This window comes from Hippocampus zosterae, chromosome 5 (genome assembly GCF_025434085.1).
Source record: "Hippocampus zosterae strain Florida chromosome 5, ASM2543408v3, whole genome shotgun sequence".
In the NCBI taxonomy this organism is placed as follows: Eukaryota; Metazoa; Chordata; class Actinopteri; order Syngnathiformes; family Syngnathidae; genus Hippocampus; species Hippocampus zosterae.
This window is the reverse complement of record NC_067455.1, coordinates 4646682-4666923: the sequence shown is the minus strand read 5'-3', so window position 1 is coordinate 4666923 and position 20242 is coordinate 4646682. Positions and strand designations below refer to the sequence as shown.

The 20242-nt window shown below is 45.5% G+C and overlaps 2 protein-coding genes across 3 annotated transcripts; both read right to left on the bottom strand.

The window, feature by feature from the left end:
* Positions 1-1423: 1423 nt before the first annotated feature.
* LOC127600630 (ras-related protein Rab-39B-like) lies at positions 1424-3555 on the bottom strand. The gene is made up of 2 exons (XM_052065326.1): positions 3077-3555; positions 1424-1973 (listed from the first exon to the last, which is right to left on the bottom strand). The coding sequence occupies exons 1-2, from the start codon at positions 3292-3294 to the stop codon at positions 1538-1540; spliced, it is 654 nt and encodes a 217-aa protein (XP_051921286.1). The 5' UTR covers positions 3295-3555; the 3' UTR covers positions 1424-1537.
* Positions 3556-4216: 661 nt separating this feature from the next.
* Positions 4217-19741, bottom strand: LOC127600495 (CTP synthase 1-like). Of its 2 annotated transcripts, XR_007962364.1 has the most exons (19): positions 19568-19741; positions 17912-18092; positions 17617-17787; positions 16289-16389; positions 15662-15778; positions 14499-14582; positions 14328-14408; positions 12945-13096; positions 12117-12249; positions 11958-12046; positions 11205-11299; positions 10912-10974; positions 10790-10833; positions 9882-9978; positions 9738-9793; positions 9476-9572; positions 5463-5607; positions 5243-5389; positions 4217-4316 (listed from the first exon to the last, which is right to left on the bottom strand). XR_007962364.1 is itself a non-coding variant. In XM_052065114.1 (18 exons), exons 1-18 carry the CDS (start codon positions 19580-19582, stop codon positions 5311-5313), a joined length of 1800 nt encoding a protein of 599 aa, XP_051921074.1. In that variant the 5' UTR covers positions 19583-19741; the 3' UTR covers positions 4828-5310. The 2 variants fall into 2 exon arrangements, 1 of the variants encoding a protein (XP_051921074.1); XM_052065114.1 differs by lacking the exon at positions 4217-4316 and having other exon boundaries at positions 4828-5389.
* Between the last annotated feature and the right edge of the window lie 501 nt (positions 19742-20242).

The window sequence follows — 20242 nt, the reverse complement described above, 5'->3', positions numbered from 1 at the left end:
TGCATGTTCTCCCCGGGCCTGCGTGGGTTTTCTGCGGGTGCTTTGGCTTCCTCCCACATTCCAAAAACATGCGTGGCAGGCTGATTGAACACTCTAAATTGTCCCTAGGTGTGAGTGTGAGTGCGAATGGTTGTTCGTTTCTGTGTGCCCTGCGATTGGCTGGCAACCGATTCAGGGTGTCCCCCGCCTACTGCCCGGAGACGGCTGGGATAGGCTCCAGCACCCCCCACGACCCTAGTGAGGATGAAGCGGCTCGGAAGATGAATGAATGAATGAATATTGTGAACCACGATGGTTTTAGTTTCATGATTTTTTTTTCCTGTTTGGTATGTGGTCGAATCGAATACTTTTAAGCGGTTTTAGAACTCAAGTTCGTTAATTAGGTAAAAATATATATATATTTACATTTTAAGCTCCTTACAGACATCGTTTTCCAACAATCACTCAAAGCACACGTCTGTCGTAGTACTGAAGAATGATCTAAGGGAGCCAGCACAGTGTCACAGATTTACAGTAATACACGAGGCAACCTTTTTTTTATGGTTACGATTCGAAAAATGACAACACACCCCATGAAAATCTCATCCCATTCATCCTATTGGGGTGCCATTCTGCGAGCCTAGGCCGGGCTCGGAGTCAAAAACGGGGACGCTGGTGCTACGTGCAGGTAGGTCGCGTCGAGCCGCATTAAACGCATTTTCTCTAACCTCGAAATTGAACCTCAACCAGTCACTAAGCGGATTCTCAACCCCTTCGCCTTCTATGGACAGACCATAAACCAGGCATGTCCAAAGTCCGGCCCGCGGGCCAAATCCGGCCCGCGGTCGAATTTCATCCGGCCCTCGTCCCCCGTCATAAAATCAGTGCCGTCTGGCCCGCAGGTTGGGCGTAATGGAACACGTGTTGCATTGACTGAGGTCTCGTAGACTGGTGAGTGATGTTTCATAGAGAACTGCTTCCCTCTAGTGGCTAAATGAGTAATAGCATTCACTAAATGAGTAATAGCATTTAGACACTAGAGGGCATCACTCACGAGTTAACAAGACATCACTCCGTGTTTATATTGACTGATATGTCATATTTCAAATTCGTGTTTCAAATGAACCAAAACAAATTCGTAAGATTGTTGAACTTAAAATAAAAATGGAAACGTGAAACAGACTGGCTTACTAAAATTTGTTGAACAATATTGTTGTTCAATGTAAAGAATGTCAGCCAAGGTCGGCCCCCCGACATTTTACCACATAAAATCTGGCCCCCTTGGCAAAAAGTTTGGACACCCCTGCCATAAACCTAAATACGAAAATGGCTGTTTCAACTACTACTAACTTCTAACCACATTGAGGCCAATCCCGATCTGCGGGCCGCAATCACGTTCATGTCGCCCGCCAATTACAACAAGTTCGTCCAGAGAAACGCTGAGTTGCACCTTTCATGTTTATTTTAATATGTTTCTGCGTCAGTCTATCAAAAAATTGTTTGAAGTGTAAGCGGTCGATGGTGTAAACAAAGTTGGGGGACCTTGGCTTGAACCACTCTAGTCACAGCATTTCTTTTTGTTCTTTCGGGCCAGGCTGCTCCTGCGTCCCTGCAGAGCGAGCGGCGCAGCGCACTTGACTCCATCCCAGCCCTCGTGCAGATCCACCTCCCCGCTCGCCAGTCCCTTGTAAATCCGGCGGGCCAGCAGCTCGAAGGTCTCCTTGACGTTGTGGCCCGTCTTGGCCGAGGCCTCCACGTAGGGTATGCCCATGACGGCGGCCAGCTTCTCGGCCTCGTCGCGGCTCACCGCCCGCTTGGCTTGGCCGTCACAATCGCTCTTGTGGCCCGCCAGGACAAACAGGACCCGGTGGGGCAGCACATGCTCGCACACCTCGGCGTGCCAGTCCCGGATGTGCTCGAAGGACGCGCGGTTGGTCAGGTCAAAGACCAGAAGGCCTCCCACTGAGTTGCGGTAGTAGGAGCGCGTCACCGACCTGAAAGAGTCCCGACGTCGGGCGTGTTACGAATGTTCTTACTCAAAAAAAACAATCAGGGTTGGAGGTATGTTCTCCAAAGCGGCCATTTCACAGTGGAGAAGTACTTTTCCAGGTCGAGACGCTAGCGCGCGACGACGAGCACGCCACATTAAATGGGAATTAAAGTATAGCAATTGATTCGGCATGATTAAAGTCGGCCATAACCACTCCCACATCGGCGCAGACCTTCCTCTCTCCGTTTTGCCGGCTCGCACACAACTACAAATAACCTGGCAGCAAATCACCTAATTTGTTTCGTGATTGTTCGTTAAATGTGTTGTTATGTTATGTGTTGTGTTTATTATTTTACTTTATGTTAACTGTTGGCGGCCCGGTAGTCCAGTGGTTAGCACTTCGGCTTCACAGTGCAGAGGTACCGGGTTCGATTCCAGCTCCGGCCTCCCTGTGTGGAGTTTGCATGTTCTCCCCGGGCCTGCGTGGGTTTTCTCCGGGTGCTCCGGTTTCCTCCCACATTCCAAAAACATGCATGGCAGGCTGATTGAACACTCTAAATTGTCCCTAGGTGTGAGTGTGAGCGTGGATGGTTGTTCGTCTATGTGTGCCCTGCGATTGGCTGGCAACCGATTCAGGGTGTCCACCGCCTACTGCCCGGAGACGGCTGGGATGGGCTCCAGCACCCCCGCGACCCTAGTGAGGATCAAGCGGTACAGAAGATGAATGAATGAATGAATGTTTTATGTTCAATAAACAAACAAACAAACAAACAAACTCATTAACCAAAAAATGTGGAGGGTCTTGCATTGCAAATCAAATCATCAACAATCTCAACATAAAACAGAAGTAGAAGAATAGCAACGATTGTGCTTTGTATGTAGCGATGGCTGTTTGAAAGTGCTCTATAAATACTGTTGACTTGACTTGACAAGCATTTTAATCTAGGGAATTTCTTTTCCGATTCTATGTACGACATAAAACATTCAAATGTGAGCGGGCCTTCTTGTCACGACATATTCGAACGTGCGTCTGGATCGTCACAATAACCGACGTTCTTCTAGCCTGGAGCGTACTGCACTTCAAAGTCAAAAGTCTTTCGAGCTCACCTGAAGCGCTCCTGACCGGCAGTGTCCCAGAACTGCAACTTGATCCGGACGCCGGGTTCCACCTCCATAAAGTGAACGTAGAAGTCCACCCCAACCGTCTCATCGATGGCCTCGAGAAACTGGTCCTCCGTGAAGCGTTTGAGCAGCGACGACTTGCCCACCGTCGAGTCGCCCAACATGATGATGCGGAACTGGTACTGCCACAGGCTGGGGTCCATACTCGCAAGACGGGCGAGGTGGGGAAGTCAAAGCCTATTTAATTAACCACCATATTTCAGGACAACTTGTGGCTTGCATTTCATTTTCCAGCCGACACGGACGCGTTTACTTCCATGAAGGGTTTGGCCAAGTTGCTTACATTTGCTTGTTCACACACGAGAACGGCGTTGAAGGCGTGGCGTGACGTCACTACTGGGCGTGGCGCACACGTGGGAAGTTTGTGTTCACTCCGGGGCCACTTTCATTCGGTACAGATTCGCGATGTTTTTGCGGTATGCAGTTTTTAAAAAACGCAAACACAACGACAGCACTGAGCAACTGATTTATTTTCAAGTCGCCCTGACAAATTCGTTTTTTTTGGGAAAGAGCATTTTAAATAAAGTTAAATACTGAGGTCGGGTTTGGCCAAGTGGCTTACATTTGCTTGTTCACACACGAGAACGGCGTTGAAGGCGTGGCGTGACGTCACAACTGGGCGTGGCGCACACGTGGGAAGTTTGTGTTCACTCCCGGGCCACTTTCATTCGGTACAGATTCGCGATGTTTTTATGGTATGCAGTTTTTAAAAAACGCAAACACAACGACAGCACCGAGCAACTAATTTATTTTCAAGTCGCCCTGACAAATTCGTTTTTTTTTTGAAAGAGCATTTTAAATAAAGTTAAATGCCGAGGACATCCCGCAACCATGGTGTGGATAAACTAAAATGGATGAAAAGGAGAAGCTAGTGAGTAAACATTGATGACTTTTAATCTCAACAGGGTCATCCTATCCCTTGTGGGGAAAAAAAACAGCCCCAAAAGAGGAAGTTGACAATGCGAAGTCTTTCTGGGAAAGCTGTTACAGAAATGCACGGTACAAAAAGATTGCTGTACAGTATATCAAAGTACCATCTTAAAAAAAATCAAAATGGCCCGTACATTTTTGTTCCAAATGTTAGTGTTGTTTCAGTAATACATACAGGTTTACGACAGGATTCTGTTTTTCTTCAGTTGGAACTGGGGCCTTAACGTGGAAGGAGCTGCAAACCCAAGTCCAATGACGTTTTGGTCAACAAAAATAAAAGAGAATACAATCATTTGCTTATCGTGTTCAACATGCAGATATATTTAATTACAGAGACAAGACATTGAATGTTCAAGGAACGCTGGAACATGTTTCCAAAAAGCTGGGACAGGGTCAAGTTTTTCTTTCCCACGATTGCTTAATGTTGTACAGCTTCAGCTGTCATATGATTATCAGAGAGAGCAGGCCATGTTAAACATATTATATTAGTTCATAATGTGAACATTTACATATCCGTATGGTGGACAAAAATGAAAACCAGGAGTCACAATTGAAATCTTCAAGGATTGTATTTGCTTGCATGAAGCTAAGTGCAGTCCCCAAAATGTCATTTTCAACTTGACCTTTTGTCGCGAGGGACAAAAGTGCGTCGAGCACAGATGACAACGAAACTGCTTTATTCATTCAACACTGTGTTGAATGACTGGCATGAAAAAGCCCCTTGGATACAATCAGGCAAAAGGTGATGCACGAAATCTTACGCTGAGGCGCTTTCTTTATTTCATCAAGGCAGAGGTGATCAAACCGTTTTTGTGTGCTCATACACTACTATTACACAATGTTTGTAGATACAGTACACTCAATGTCAGTGTTTGATTTGTACATAAAACTGCATTACGGAAACAGACTGGAGTAGTTTGCAAGACAACCAACGACCATGTCGGACTTTTTGTCAATGCAAACTCATTCATTTATGTAAAACCATTTTAAAGCCCAACACGTGATAAACTACATTTTTATCACTCTTCTATCCCCGACATAAAACACGCTATGCTGCTGCTCATAATAACCACATCTTTTACTAACAAAAACTTTTATTGAAGACGTCCCTCAAAGCTTTACACATTTCACCGTAGAGTATAAATAAAAAGTATATTGTACCCAATAGCTTGAAAATTCGTTCTGTGTGGCACTTTTGTCGAATACTCTTCGCTGCGCCGCCTCCGGCCTCACGACAAGGACGGGAACTTGAGCTCGGCGATGTCCACGTCGGGAGAGCTGCCTCCGCTGCGGTCGCTGTATGTGTCCCTGCAAAGTACGGGGACCGGCGTTACGGTGGCGAGGCCAATGGAGGAGATCAGTGGGATTTTGTGGCGGTTACCGTGGAGACAGCCGGCAACCCTTAGCCAAGTAGCTCTGGAGTTTTCCGGCGGAAGCCAGGAGGAGGCCGAAGTAGGGCGGGGACGGTTTGATGGGCCTGGAGGTGAACTCGGGGTGATACTGCACTCCGATGAAGTAGCAATGGTCTAAAAAGAAAGCAGAGAGGCACCGTTGTCACCCATTAAGCATCTGAACGCAAACAGCAATGCACGATGATGATACTCGGGTATAAATTCTTTATCCTCTGCAAAAAACGACTAATATTTAGGCTGTACTGAGAAGCAAAGAAAGGAGTCGAGTCCACAGTATAGCACTGTACGTCCGTCTTGTATTGCCCCCTGGTGGCTAAGGTAAGCACACCAGCATGAGAAGCAAAATGAAAGTGTGACAAAAACGGTTTGATTATATTTTTACATCTATTAAATTCATGTCATTTATGTGTTCATAAAGTATAATCTAGACTGCTATTGTTCTCTTTTAAAAAAATTTGCAAAAACCTTTGTTTTTAAGAAAATGTATCAAAATTAATCTTTCAGATTCATAATTGCCCCCTTTTGTTTTTTACCACCATAGAGCGCTGTTTTTCACCTCGGTTACACTAGTAGTATTGTTGGAGGATTGAATATGAAACCAAGCAAGCATTCCAGTACAATTTCTACACAGAAAAAAAAAACACTCTGTAGGTCAAACTTATTACTAACACACAAATTACAAATATGCTCTAAATCAGGGGTGTCCAAACTTTTTGCCAAGGGGGCCAGATTTTATGTGGTAAAATGTCGGGGGGGGGGGGGGGGGGCGACCTTGGCTGACATTCTTTACATTGAACAACAATATGGTTCAACAAATTTTAGTAAGCCAGTCTGTTTCACATTTCCATTTTTATTTTAATTTCAACAATCTTAAGAATTTCTTTTGGTTCATTTGAAACGGGTATATCACATGCAACTGCTTATTCACTTGACTTTTTCTTAAACAGAAGTCTCCTGAGTGCAAATTGATTGATTTGAAACATAAAATGTATCACCATAGTCACAAAAGCTTTGACTCGAACAACAGGGAAATGAACAAGCAATACACATATCCACAACTGCAAGGATCATTTGCAATATGACATATCAGTCAATATAAACACGGAGTGATGTCTTGTTAACTCGTGAGTGATGCCCTCTAGTGTCTAAATGCTATTACTCATTTAGTGAATGCTATTACTCATTTAGCCACTAGAGGGAAGCAGTACTCTATGAAACATCACTCACCAGTCTACGAGACCTCATTCAATGCAACACGTGTTCCATTGCGCCCAAACTGCGGGCCAGACGGCACTGATTTTATGACGGGGGCCGAGGGCCGGATGAAAATCGACCGCGGGCCGGATTTGGCCCGCGGGCCGGACTTTGGACATGCCTGCTCTAAATACAAAATAAAAATTGATGCGGCAGACTAATAAAACAATGCCAATTTACCCCTGTAGGTTACAATACTTACAGGATACGATAAATAAAAATAAAGAAAGACCAATAAAGGACAAAGCAAAAGCACCACAACGGGTGAAAACAAATCGTCGAAAAAGCAAAGCCATTCATTTTGAACAGTGACAGCAATAAGAGCAGAATGAATAGCAGCCACCCTTTGCCCAACATTAGTGTTGGAAGTGGAGGCGTTGGTGAATCTTTTAACAAGCCTCGGCCCGAGCCAAGGACAAAGCCATTAAAGTGTTGCGGCGCAAGCGTTTAACACAGTGAAAAAGTGTTTTTCTGCGCCGATGGCCTTGAGGGAAAGTCGGCACCCTCTCAGCTTCATCTGATAACAAATGTGACCGGAACAAACTTCGGCAAGTCATCGCAAAGAGGCCGGACAGTAGTTTGAGATTGGGGTGAAAATTGCAAGCGCAGTACACGAGTGAGTGGCCATCGATCGTCACGGCTTAATCGAACAACGCTCAAATTTGACATCAGCGAAGAGCAGCGCAACTCCTGTAAACTACGGTGATATTCATCTTTTTTTTTTTTCTCGCGGGGGATTATCTTTCGCATGTGAGTGTTGTTGGTGTTCTGTTATCACATGGTTACGACCGCTTGTGTTGGAATGCAAGTCGTTTGAAAGTTTCAAGAGTTGTCAGGACATCCATGCTAGTTTAACGTGACCAAAAAAAAAAAAGTCGTGTAAAACTAACATGCCCTGTCTGTAAATTCATATCTTTGTAATTGTGAGTATGAAGGGAGTCGTTTTATTCTCTATTCTGTATTTTTTTAAATGAATCGATTATCCAAATTTAGCCAATCAAGCCACATATCTCGACGACAGCCACTTGTGTCCTGTCTGGAGGGAATCAAAGCCTGGATGGCACGAAACCACGAAAATTGAAACGAAAAGTTACTATACGCTGATTGTGGCCCTCGTGCATCTTGCCCTACCGTGATATCAAATCAAAAGTCAACAAACTCGAACTTGTGTATTAAATTTGTGCCGTTGTTAAATACAGACCAGCCTCATTTTCCGCAGCTGGCTAAGGTAAAGATTTTCCTTTCACAAAAGCACTTAAAAATAATTCTCCACGCCAGGCCTCGACTGGATACACATTATTTCGGAGTTGACCACTGCTTCCTCAAATGTCTCCAGTTGGTCCAAAATACTGCTGCTCCGCCTAACTAGAGCTTGAAGGAGGGAGCACATAACCCCGATTCTGGCACCCCCCTCGCATTTTAGAGCTTATTTTAAAGATCATTCATTCATCTTCCGAGCCGCTTAATCCTCACTAGGGTCGCGGGGGGTGCTGGAGCCTATCCCATCCGTCTTCGGGCAGTAGGCGGGTGACACCCTGAATCGGTTGCCAGCCAATCGCAGGGCACACAGAAACGAACAACCATTCGCGCTCACACTCACACCTAGGGACAATTTAGAGTGTTCAATCAGCCTGCCACGCATGTTTTTGGAATGTGGGAGGAAACCGGAGCACCCGGAGAAAACCCACGCAGGCCCGGGGAGAACATGCAAACTCCACACAGGGAGGCCGGAGCTGGAATCGAACCCGGTACCTCTGCACTGTGAAGCCCACGTGCTAACCACTGGACTACCGGGCTGCCCTATTTTTTTATTTTTATTTTATTTTTTAAAAGATCATTTTGTTTTTAAATCTTTGGTCTCGCCTTAGGTCAGGAGCAGATGATCGGGAGAAATAAGATGAGCCTGAGAGGCGGTCAAGGCTTTTCCGCTGCCGGCCACTCCCTTTGGAATGACTTTCTGTTAAATGTTATAGCACGCTCTCTGTCAGATTTTTATTCTTTGGCTTTCAACTCAGCATGAGACTTGGCATCGAGTGTTTTTGGGGGTTACCGGTTCTGTGTTTTTAATTTATTGTTCTTACTTGTGGGGCGGCCCGGTAGTCCAGTGGTTAGCACGTTGGCTTCACAGTGCAGAGGTACCGATTCCAGCTCCGGCCTCCCTGTGTGGAGTTTGCATGTTCTCCCCGGGCCTGCGTGGGTTTTCTCCGGGTGCTCCGGTTTCCTCCCACATTCCAAAAACATGCATGGCAGGCTGATTGAACACTCTAAATTGTCCCTAGGTGTGAGTGTGAGTGCGAATGGTTGTTTGTCTCTGTGTGCCCTGCGATTGGCTGGCAACCGATTCAGGGTGTCCCCCGCCTACTGCCCGGAGACAGCTGGGATAGGCTCCAGCACCCCCCGCGACCCTAGTGAGGATCAAGCGGCTCGGAAGATGAATGAATGAATGAATGAATGTTCTTACTTGTTGTACAGCACTTTGATGCAAATGTGGTTGTTTTTAATGAGATCAATAAATAAGCTTGAGTTGGGTTGAATCGATCAGGCGGGGGCCCTGTTAGATATCACAGAACTATCTTCAACCATGACCAACTAAATTACGTCACAATCGAGTCACGTCGATGGCGTGCACCGCAAATGGGGCATTGCAACAGTTGTCGCTCAACCCCGATTGATTTATTGAATCGCTTAAGAAGTGTGTGCTTCGGTGATGCCGTTGTGATGAACTCACCCTCCAACTGAATGATCTCCATCCGCTCCCCCTCCACGTCCTGCCCGACAAACTGCAGGCCTTTCTCTTCAAAGTGGTGCTTGAGCTCAGGGTTCACCTGCAGCGAGAGGGCCGGATCAAATCATCTCGGAAACGAGCAAGTCAAAAGCGTTTGCCGATCGATAGCGTCGGATTACATCAGAGCCCCGAGATTAAAACGGGTTTGATTAAAGAGGGCCTTCACACCCCCCCCCCCCTCCACATCGAGGGCCCCGCGGCTCACCTCAAATCGGTGTCTGTGCCGCTCGTCAACGTGGTCCGCGTCTCCGTAGAGTTTTCCTGCAAGGGTTTGACGAGGTCAATTCATTACAAGTGGCTTGAACGAAACTGCAAAGATTAGCACAGCGGTCCCTGAGGGTGCACGTACTCAGCACACTGTTTTTGGTTTTGAAGATGGTGCGCCTCAGGCCGAGCCGCATCGTGCCTCCCATCTGGCCCGGGTTATGCTCTGGCATGTCGATCACCTGCAGAGTACCAACTATTGCGTTTAAAACTTTGCACCATACCAAAAATATTTTTTTAAAAATTATCACAATGAAAGCGGCAAACACTGACAAACAAGTCATTGTTTTTCTTGGCAAACTCCCAATAGGATTAAACTTTGAGGTCATGTCCCACCATCATTCGACGGCCCCCACCAATCGCGAAATTTATTTAGGTCAACTATTATGTAACCTGGCGGCCCGGTAGCCCAGTGGTTAGCACGTGGGCTTCACAGTGCAGAGGTACCGGGTTCGATTCCAGCTCCGGCCTCCCTGTGTGGAGTTTGCATGTACTCCCCGGGCCTGCGTGGGTTTTCTCCGGGTGCTCCGGTTTCCTCCCACATTCCAAAAAAATGCGTGGCAGGCTGATTGGACGCTCTAAATTGTCCCTATGTGTGAGTGTGAGCGTGGATGGTTGTTTGTCTCTGTGTGCCCTGCGATTGGCTGGCAACCAATTCAGGGTGTCCCCCGCCTACTGCCCGAAGACAGCTGGGATAGGCTCTGGCACCCCCCGCGACACTAGTGAGGATCAAGCGGCTCGGAAGATGAATGAATGAATATTATGTAACCTTTGTGGAATACATGTTCATTGAATCATTATTAAAAATATTACAACAAGGTTTTTCAAATTGCGTGGCGGCCTGCGGCAAATTTTTTCCTCATCAACCGTCCCCGTTGCCTCATCCCCACTGCGACTCACAATCGTCAATTATTCATATCTGTACACAGCATACCCGCATACTTTTCTCAGTGGTTGGTGTGAACATGATTGCACACAGGAGGACAAACCTACCACAGGGTACTTGGAGTCCGGGTTGAACTCCGTGGAGTTGGCGTCTGAGAAAAGAAAGTGACTTCAAATTTTCTTGCCAAATGAAGACGGGATTAAACGTCGGCGTGTTCGTAATCTCTCACCTTCCCAGCCGAGAACGTTGCGGGCGAACTCGCAAACAGCCAGCTGCATGCCCAGACACACACCTGCACGGATGCGTGACAAGACAGCATTTTTTTTTTGCTGAATGAGTACAATCGAATGACATTGTTGCAACTTGAGAGGCTGTATTAAAAAGTCGGCCCACACAAAGTGAAACCAGCATTCAATTAATAAAGTTGAATTGTTGCCCATTGTTGGGGCGGCCAACACGCCAATGGAGCACTTGTGTTGGATTTTATCGACGAGTGTTGCTATTGCTTGCTTGCCTGCTTACCTAGGAAGGGTTTATTCTGTTTTCTTGCCCAGTTTATCGCCAAGATCTTGCCTTCTGTGCCTCTCACACCAAAACCGCCAGGCACCAACACGCCGCTGTGGTGAAACATTTAGTCATATTTAGCACGAACAAAACCCTGAAAATAGCAACGTGATCAGTGGCCGCCAACATTGTACAAAGTGCTAAAAATCATGAAATGTATTCATCAAACTCTTCCAAAAACCTGCCATAGCAAGATTTTTTTTCAAACTGCAACTTGAAGGTGATTTTTTAAAAAAAAAGGTGATATATAGTTCTCTGAAGAAGCCATTTTTTGGACCCACCCCCCTAAAAAAGCCACATTGCTACTATGTTATGCTCAAATTGGCAAGATAAAACTTAAAAGGGCTCATAAAGTAGTAGGTAAAAGTCAGTGTGAGTGATTGTACAGGACACAAAAAGTCCTCTGGAATGCCAAGAGCGAAATTATACAATCACATACAACCCCCCCCCCCCCCCCCGCTTATTTATGAGCATGCGCTTCCATCCCGCGGTAAAAAACGGGAACAGTGAGTTTTGTTGGACGCACTGATTGTCTTCCAATCACCCAACATGCAGTAAATTGATTGCTCGGTGAAAGGGTCCATACCGTGAGCTAAAATTCTTTCAGCAAAGTACATCAGTGAAAAATGTTATGTTCTAAACCAGCATGGTAGTGGCTCTCTGCTGCCCTCATGTGGCGACAACAAACACGACCGATTAAAATGCACTCACTCGGAACTGCAGAGTTTTTGCCAGGCCTCGTGATATTTCACCGGCTCCTCCTGCAAAGTGGCCTGCTCCAGGTCGGCCGAGTCTATGTACTGGAACGGGCGACGGGCGTCACATTTTAAACACGTCGTAAGTCCAACATGGCGAGAGCCGTCGCCATACCTTGACTTCCAGCTTGTGACTGATGGCGAGCGCCGAGTGCTCCAGGGCCTTGATGACGGACGTGTACGAGTCCGACAGCTTTGTGTATTTCCCCACCAGCGCGATGGAAACGTGCTGCAGCAGACGGTCGGATCTGGAATGTGAATGAGGACGTTGGAGAATAAACGTCAGCGTGGATTCAAGTTGAACGTCGCAACATTTTGTGGCAGCTGCTCGACTGAGCTCATTCAATCATTTTTCTACTCGGCATTACGTTGGCTTTTTTTCCTTGCGTCAAATATGCTTAACACGGTCTAGCGAGATGGCTTTTATAATACATACACTGCAGGAGAGACTCTTTAAGATGCGGAATGGGGACGGCGGCGATTGCATAAGTGCGCCTTGTGTCGGTTCTAATAAATGACGGCCCTTAAATGAGCACTTCATCTCAAACATTTTGCCTTTTCCTTCAGCAGCAAGCTACACGGAGAGCATTTGAAAGGGAAGAGAGAGCAATCACATAAGTGCAACAAGGGAACGGGGTCTGCCTTCTGTAATAAACGATTATAGCCGCTTCATTTCACGTTTGAAAAAAAAAAACTCTCCGTTTGCTTCAGGACTCTCACATTTCACCGCGGCGTCAAAGTTATGGGGCCACAAAATTATTGTTTTATACCTCGCGCAATTCATCTTTTCCTTTCCTCTGTGTAACAGCATTTCATATTCTTTTTATTTTTCACCCGAGGCCGCCGTCTTCGGCCGTGCGTTTTCGAGAGCAGTTGCCCCTCGGTGAGGTCAGTGGCGAGCTTTGTACGAGAGGCGGGGGGGGGGGGGGGGGGGATTACTCGCCTCTCGGCCATCTCCTTCCATTTGGAGAGCATCTTCCTGGGCCTCATCTCCACGGGCAGGTTGAGCCTGTGGCAGAAGTAGCTGACAACGCCCTGGTCCTCCAACAGCAGAGGCACTCGGTACACCGAACTCACATCGTGGACACAGATCACCTGCAAGAATGAACCGTTTATTGATTGACGTGCTGCCGACATTCAGGGGCGGTTCTGGATCAATTTCACTAAGGGGGCCGGGCTGGGACACATTCAACCCAGGGCTAAAAAGACAGATTCAACATCTCGCATGACCTTTTATTTCTTCAAACTTTGAAATTGTAGTCATAACATTTCATTCATTCATTCATCCTCCTAACCGCTTGATCCTCACTAGGGTCGCGGGGGGTGCTGGAGCCTATCCCAGCCGTCTCCGGGCAGTAGGCGGGGGACACCCTGAATCGGTTGCCAGCCAATCGCAGGGCACACACAGAAACGAACAACCATCCGCACTCACACTCACACCTAGGGACAATTTAGAGTGTTCAATCAGCCTGCCATGCATGTTTTTGGAATGTGGGAGGAAACCGGAGCACCCGGAGAAAACCCACACAGGCCCGGGGAGAACATGCAAACTCCACACAGGGAGGCCGGAGCTGGAATCGAACCCGGTACCTCTGCACTGTGATGCCGACGTGCTAACCACTGGACTACCGGGCCGCCCCTCATAACATTACAGTGATGAGAAAAAAAAAACGGTATTAGGAGGGCTAAAATGTCTGCAAGCGTAACAATACGCCGTGTCCATCTGTTGAGAATATTCAAACCAAGGGGATGATATGGTACCAGCCTGCCGGGTACAAAAATTGCAAATACACTGAAGCTATTGATGATATTGATGTTTTACATGCATATAATTATCCAAATTTTAAAAGGCAATGTCTTATATATTGATCCTGTTAAATAAAAATAAAAAGGGAGACAAAAAAAGTTACACACACACACACACGGATAGATAGATAGCATCTATCTAGCTAGCCAGCCAGCTAGCTAGATAGCATCTAGCTAGCTAGCTGGCTAGCTAGCTATTTCTAGTGTGTTCATGTGTGTTATAGTCCTCCGGTGCCGCTTGATTTATTTGGTTTGTTTGTTTGTTTGTTTTTTGGGTATTTAACCGTTCAATAAACGGCACTAAAGGGTCCCACGAGAATGTTAAATCGCGCACTTTGGTTCCACTTTTCGCATCGGCGACTCGGCGCGACTGCGTAATCTACGTTCGGGGGGGGGGGGGGGGGGGGGGGGGGCAGAATCAGTGCTACAGGGGCACTGGCCCCCGTTGGCCCTCCCGCAGAACCGCCACTGCCGACATTCCGTTCAATAACTGGCACGAAAGATCCGCCCCTTTTATCACCTGAGTGGGCTCCACGTGACAAAACATGGAGATCTTCTCCTTCACCGCCGTTTCCAAGGGCGTTGCGCAGCGGCACATGATCTGAAGCACAGAATTGGGACTTTTCTTTTTACACGTGAATCCAGTTTTGACAGCATCGATTTGTCTCGGCGCTCGTATTTTTTGCCTCACCAGGTCGGGAGACAAGCCGAGGCCTCTGAGCTCCCGCACGCTGTTTTGTGTCGGCTTGGTTTTCTGCTCTCCTGTCGTGTTTGGCTGGAGAGAAAAACAAAGGCGGAGGTGAGAGAGTGAATCATCAAATTAAATACTCAAATATCAACTCCAGTTTTTTTTTCCACATGCAATGCTGTATTAAAACAATTTTGTTTTGTAAAACATGAGTTTATTCCTGTTTGGCACTCCCGGCCTTTAACAAGCCACAATTATTCAGTCAGATCTCGGAAACACTGTGAAGGTCCTTTAATTTTTTATTGAATATATTTACCAGTGACATTTTGAGTCGGCTTTTCAGATGGATTTGATTTATTAAAAACCAAGCGTCCCAATTATTCAAGCTCTTGTCGTTCCGCGCTGCATTTCACAAGCATTTTCACAAAGACATTTTGTTGGAGGATTACTGCGGTTTTCTTTTTGTTGAGTGAATCATTGTAGTCTATTGATTTTGAACCAGCAGTTTAAATAAATAATGGAAAACTATTAAACTGTATATTAATAGAAAAGCATTTTTGTAATACACCATTGTATTTCGTTCCACTCGTTTTATTATACGTTTGTTTATGAATGATTTATTTTAAATTATTAGAAATAAATACAAACTAATGTGATCCAAATTTGCATTTCATAATGTTCAAGCCCCCAAAAAGTTTTAATATACAATCAGACCTCGGTTTTCGAACGTCGTTGTAATTGACCAAATCGGTTTTCGACCAAAAATTTTGAGATTTTTATGCCTCGGATGACGACCGAATTTGGGTTCTCGACTAAACTGAGTCACTTGAATGCGTCACTTGACTCCTCTTGCATTCCTTACACAAGGAAGTGACGCTTCCTCGTGTAGCGTTCCATTGTGAACAGACGTGTTTAATAAAGTTATTTTTTTTAAAGAGTGTGGTTTTGGTTTTCAAACAGCCTTCTGGAACGGATTATGGTTGAAAACCGAGGTATGACTATTTTTGTTAATTGGCAAATCATGAAAAATCTGAAATGGAGTCTTGCACCTTCATTTTTAAATGTTCACAAAAATAACAATGACGCACTTGTCGGAAGCCTTTTCTGAAGGGTTTGAGGAAGAGTGAAACAGCAGCGAGGGAGGGGGGTGCGGTGTAATCACTCACCTGCGGCACGAGGCTCACGTGGATGTTGCAGAAGTTCTCCCTCTTCACCTTGAATTGAAACTGCCTGAAGGCCTCAATGAACGGCATGCTCTCGATGTCTCCCACCGTGCCCCCCAGCTGCGGACACCGCACACCGGCTTTAGGGCGCATTGCATCATCGCGACAGGGCCGAGACCGATTTTGATGTTCAACATTTTCATCAGATGGTATCATGTGTCTCGAAAAGTATTTTGACATCACTTTAAATGTCTTCACTCTGGCCCATCAGTTTTTTGACATAGTCATTTTTGTCTGTTTTTTCACCCGTAAAAGCTTGCGCAACACAGAGGTGATTTCGCGCGTGTGTGTGTGTGTGTGATAAACAACCGAGACAAATATCTTCAAGATGAACCGACCGCAATTTCGCTTTGTTTTGGACTGAAGACATTGAGTAATATTCACAGCCGGCTCCGACAGCGGCACACCCAATCGTGCAGCAGATTGCCGACAGATGCGCGCGCTTCACCGCCTCAGGCAATGCACCAAAGCAAAACATTCAGTCCTCTTTCCCTACAGCATGGCTCACACGGCACTTTTTTTAAAAACCCAGTTTAGGCCACAAAGTGTATAAAAACCAAGCCAACTGACCTCTATGACACAAACTTGAGGCTCGACCCCATCCCCGTCCACGGGAACCTTGGCCTGATTCATCACCCACTCCTGGATCGCATCGGTGATGTGAGGAACCACTGGAATAGGGTGGAAGAGACACAATTCTAAGGTTCGCATGCCCACTGATATGGGCATAAAAAATAAATGCATTGTTATTGTAGTCTATTTTAACTCATCGAATATTTTATTTATTTATCCATCCATCCATCATCTACCGCTTATCCGGGGCCGGGTCGCAGGGGCAACAGCTTTAGCAGGGAAGCCCAGACTTCCCTCTCCCTAGCTACTTCGTCCAGCTCTCCCCGGGGATCCCGAGTCGTTCCCAGGCCAGCTGGGTGACATAGTCTCTCCAGCGTGTCCTGGGTCTTCCTCGGGGTCTCCTCCAGGTGGGGCATGACCGGAACACCTCGCCGGGGAGGCGCTCAGGAGGCATCCGAATAAGATGCCCAAGCCACTTCATCTGGCTCCTCTCGATATGGAGGAGAAGCGGCTCGACTCGGAGCCCCTCCTGGATGACCGAGCTTCTCACCTTATCTCTAAGGGAGAGCCCGGACACCCTGCGGAGAAAACTCATTTCGGCCGCTTCTATCCGGGATCTCGTTCTTTCGGTCACGACCCATAGCTCGTGACCATAGGTGAGGGTTGGGACGTAGATCGACCGGTAAATTGAGAGCTTCGCCCTTTGGCTCAGCTCCTTCTTCACCACGACAGACCGATACAACGTCCGATTTTATTTATTTATTTATTTAAGCTATTTACATGATTAATACATTGAACGTTCTTTGGGTTAAAATATAGATCCTTTTTTTTCTCAATTGTAAGCCTAATATTTAAAAATTTATCATTTTCAGTACTTGAAAAAATATACTTTTTCAACTGTAATTACATGAATGTGCCATTAAGCATCCTATGTATCTTTATAAAGTTAAACCATTTTCATGTATGCATTTATTTCACGTAAAATCATTTTCTTTCTTTTGAACACAAAATATTTAATGACAATTAATGGAATTTACAAAAGACTGTTGTGTAAATATACGGTAACACATTAGCACTGAGTGGGGTAAAAATACGTCGTCTGAATTTCAAATTTAAAGCTTTGTCAGTTCCCCACCAAACATTAAACATTATAATTCACATGTCAAGCTCCCTCAATAAAAGTAGCCGAGTCAACTGGTATCACGACACGGCTGATTTACGTCTAAATGCGCAATAAGGGCTCACTTAAACAAATGACAGCAATGGTTAAACTAAATAAAGAAATAAACAAAGGCCCCAAAGCTACATTATTAGCGGTTTCTCACCTTGCACGGTCTTGCCCAGGTAATCTCCTCTCCTCTCCTTGTTGATGACCGACTGGTAGATCTTCCCCGTGGTCAGGTTGTTGTCCCTCGTCAGGCGGATATCCAAGAAACGCTCGTAGTTGCCCAAGTCCAGATCCACCTCACCGCCATCATCCAGCACAAAAACCTCACCTTATATGCACACGGAGAATACATTAGTGTGGCTCTTGGAACAAAAGTAGCATCCATCTTGTCAAATATTAACCACGCGGCACAAAACTAGGCTTTAAGTAACCGAGACGTCCGGTTGACTGACCGTGCTCATAAGGCGAGAAAGTTCCGGCGTCTATGTTGATGTACGGGTCAATTTTGATGGCTGTGACGTGAAGGCCGCATGACTTGAGGAGCGTGCCCACGCTGCTGGCGATGATGCCCTTGCCGATGCCGGAAATCACACCGCCGGTGACTAGGATGTACTTCATAGTGGCATAGGAGATCTGGACGGAGAGCACACATGGTATCGACGGTCAACATTTGACGAAAGCACTTCAAACGCAGATGAGCGTAAAGTATCAACGCCATACATCCAACGTGTACTCAATCGTGAACTCATGTGACATAAATGGTCTGCAGTCGGGGGTTTAATTATTCAACCCAAACAAGCCAACTTCACATGGGTCTCATCATGAGTATAAGAGCCAAAATAACAAGCTAGAAAGGGCGAACAAATATACACACGGGCACTTCACACAAGTCACTGAACTCACCCTTTTGGTATTTGATGACAAAAATGAATGTTGGGCAGTGTAAGCAAATTGTAATGGCAGTAGTAGTAGTACACAGGCTATAACGTAGTAGTAAGTAGATACATCAGGAGAGAAGCAGAACTACTGTATACTTTCAGTTTCACTTGGGACTGTGCACAACATGCATTCAAGGACTGTCAACAAAACAAACACATATGGGGTATTCGTTTCAAATGATGAAACCTAACCCCAAGATTCAACTAGATGGTTACAAAGTAATACGTTCACGTCTTTGAACAAAAACAAAAAAAATGGACAAGATTGTTAGGGAATAATATGGAATAAATCTGCCCTTTCAATCTACGGAATCAATAATTTTCTCTGTTGAGTCAGTTTTCTCCGCAGGATCAATAATTTTTTTCTTTTTTCTGTAGATTCCTTGGGGCATTGTTTAACCGTGTGATGATCACTGTTGGTCAGATGACTTTGATTTACTCTGCTTGAGTTACCTTCGCTTGCATACAGTGCAGCACACACACAAACAATGTTCTTGTGACTGGGTTAAGGCTTGACTGTGTTAACCGTTTATGGATATTTCAACCATCATTCTTAATCTAAAAAAAATATGCGGCACTTCATCAGGGGTGCCCAGATCCGGTCCTCAAAAAGATTGTTTGTTTATTGAACATATAAAACATACAATACAATAATAAATTGAATAAATAAAGTGAAAGTGAAAGCTCCATAAGCAGCCCGTTTTAGATGTCTCCCTCCGCCGCCAAAACACCTGATTCAAATGATCAGGATCCTTACGAGGCTGCCTTCTGCAAAGATTGCCGATGCACGAGGTAAACTTGTGTAACTTGTGTTAATAAAACAGGCTGGATAAGGGCTCTCGCGGACCGCACTTGGGCATCATTGTACTACGTGTACGCAGACGTCGTTCAAGCATGGTGGCATATTTTGAAAGCACGGAAATGAAATGGCGGGAGTTTGACTTAGTTTAGCGGGTGTTCCGCACTTTTGCAATGCAGGCACGCCGGTAAGACATTCACGATTTGGTCTTCGTTTTTTAACGCAAATGGACTCTATTTTAGTTACTGTGATCTTACGGCAATGAATTGAAACTCGAATTACGTTAGCTTGCTAGTGGGAAGCGCTCATTGTCAAAAGATTTGAGGCGTCCGCACGTCAACATGTGCGCAAATCAACGTCGGCATACTTACCAAGCGACTACACATCAACAGTCGTGTGGCGTCGAATGGATGCGATGCGTTTGTCTGCGTTATTTGAGCCTTTTGTTGTGTATCCGAGGGCTGTTTTGCACGCTGACAACAACACGTGCAGGACAAGCTGACTTTCCTGGACGTTCTTCTTCGACTACACTTCCCACCGACTTTCCGGACTTTCTTTACGCTACTGCCCCCTACAGATTTAGTATTTTTTTCTTTTTTGTTATTGAGACTAAATTAAACAATGACAAACACACAAATGTATAACGAAATTTATAAACACCAACGCAACACGAGAAATAAGCATGGTAAACTTTCATCCGCGGTTAACAAGAGAAAACTCAAGAAACGCTTTTATTGTTCCACTGGTGAAAGGAGACTGATTCTATCCTCGTTCATGTACAACTGCTTAGATTAGAACGACAATGCACATACAAGAATAGTCGTTACGATTGTATAACTGTTTATTTTTCATGTTCTGTGTTCTATGATATTATTTTTGTTATTTTATGTTCACTGCTCTGCAAAGCGCTTCGTTACAGCTGCAGCTATTGTGAAATAACTACATGAACAAAAATGTATTTATTGTATTCTATATTCATTTCAATGTCTTTACATTTAGATTATCTCTAAAACTAATATATACATTTAGAATGTAAATATATACAT

Bases quoted from the DNA above. Each gene is read 5' to 3' on its own strand.
- LOC127600630 (XM_052065326.1), bottom strand. From the start codon at position 3,294: ATGGACCCCAGCCTGTGGCAGTACCAGTTCCGCATCATCATGTTGGGC. The intron at 1,974-3,076 runs GTGAGCTCGAAA...GGACTCTTTCAG, and splicing joins GCCGGTCAGGAGCGCTTCAG to GTCGGTGACGCGCTCCTACT.
- LOC127600495 (XM_052065114.1), bottom strand. The intron at 13,097-14,327 runs GTGATAAAAGGG...TCATTCTTGCAG, and splicing joins GTCACGTGGAGCCCACTCAG to GTGATCTGTGTCCACGATGT. The intron at 12,047-12,116 runs GTATGGCGACGG...CGCCCGTTCCAG, and splicing joins GTCACAAGCTGGAAGTCAAG to TACATAGACTCGGCCGACCT.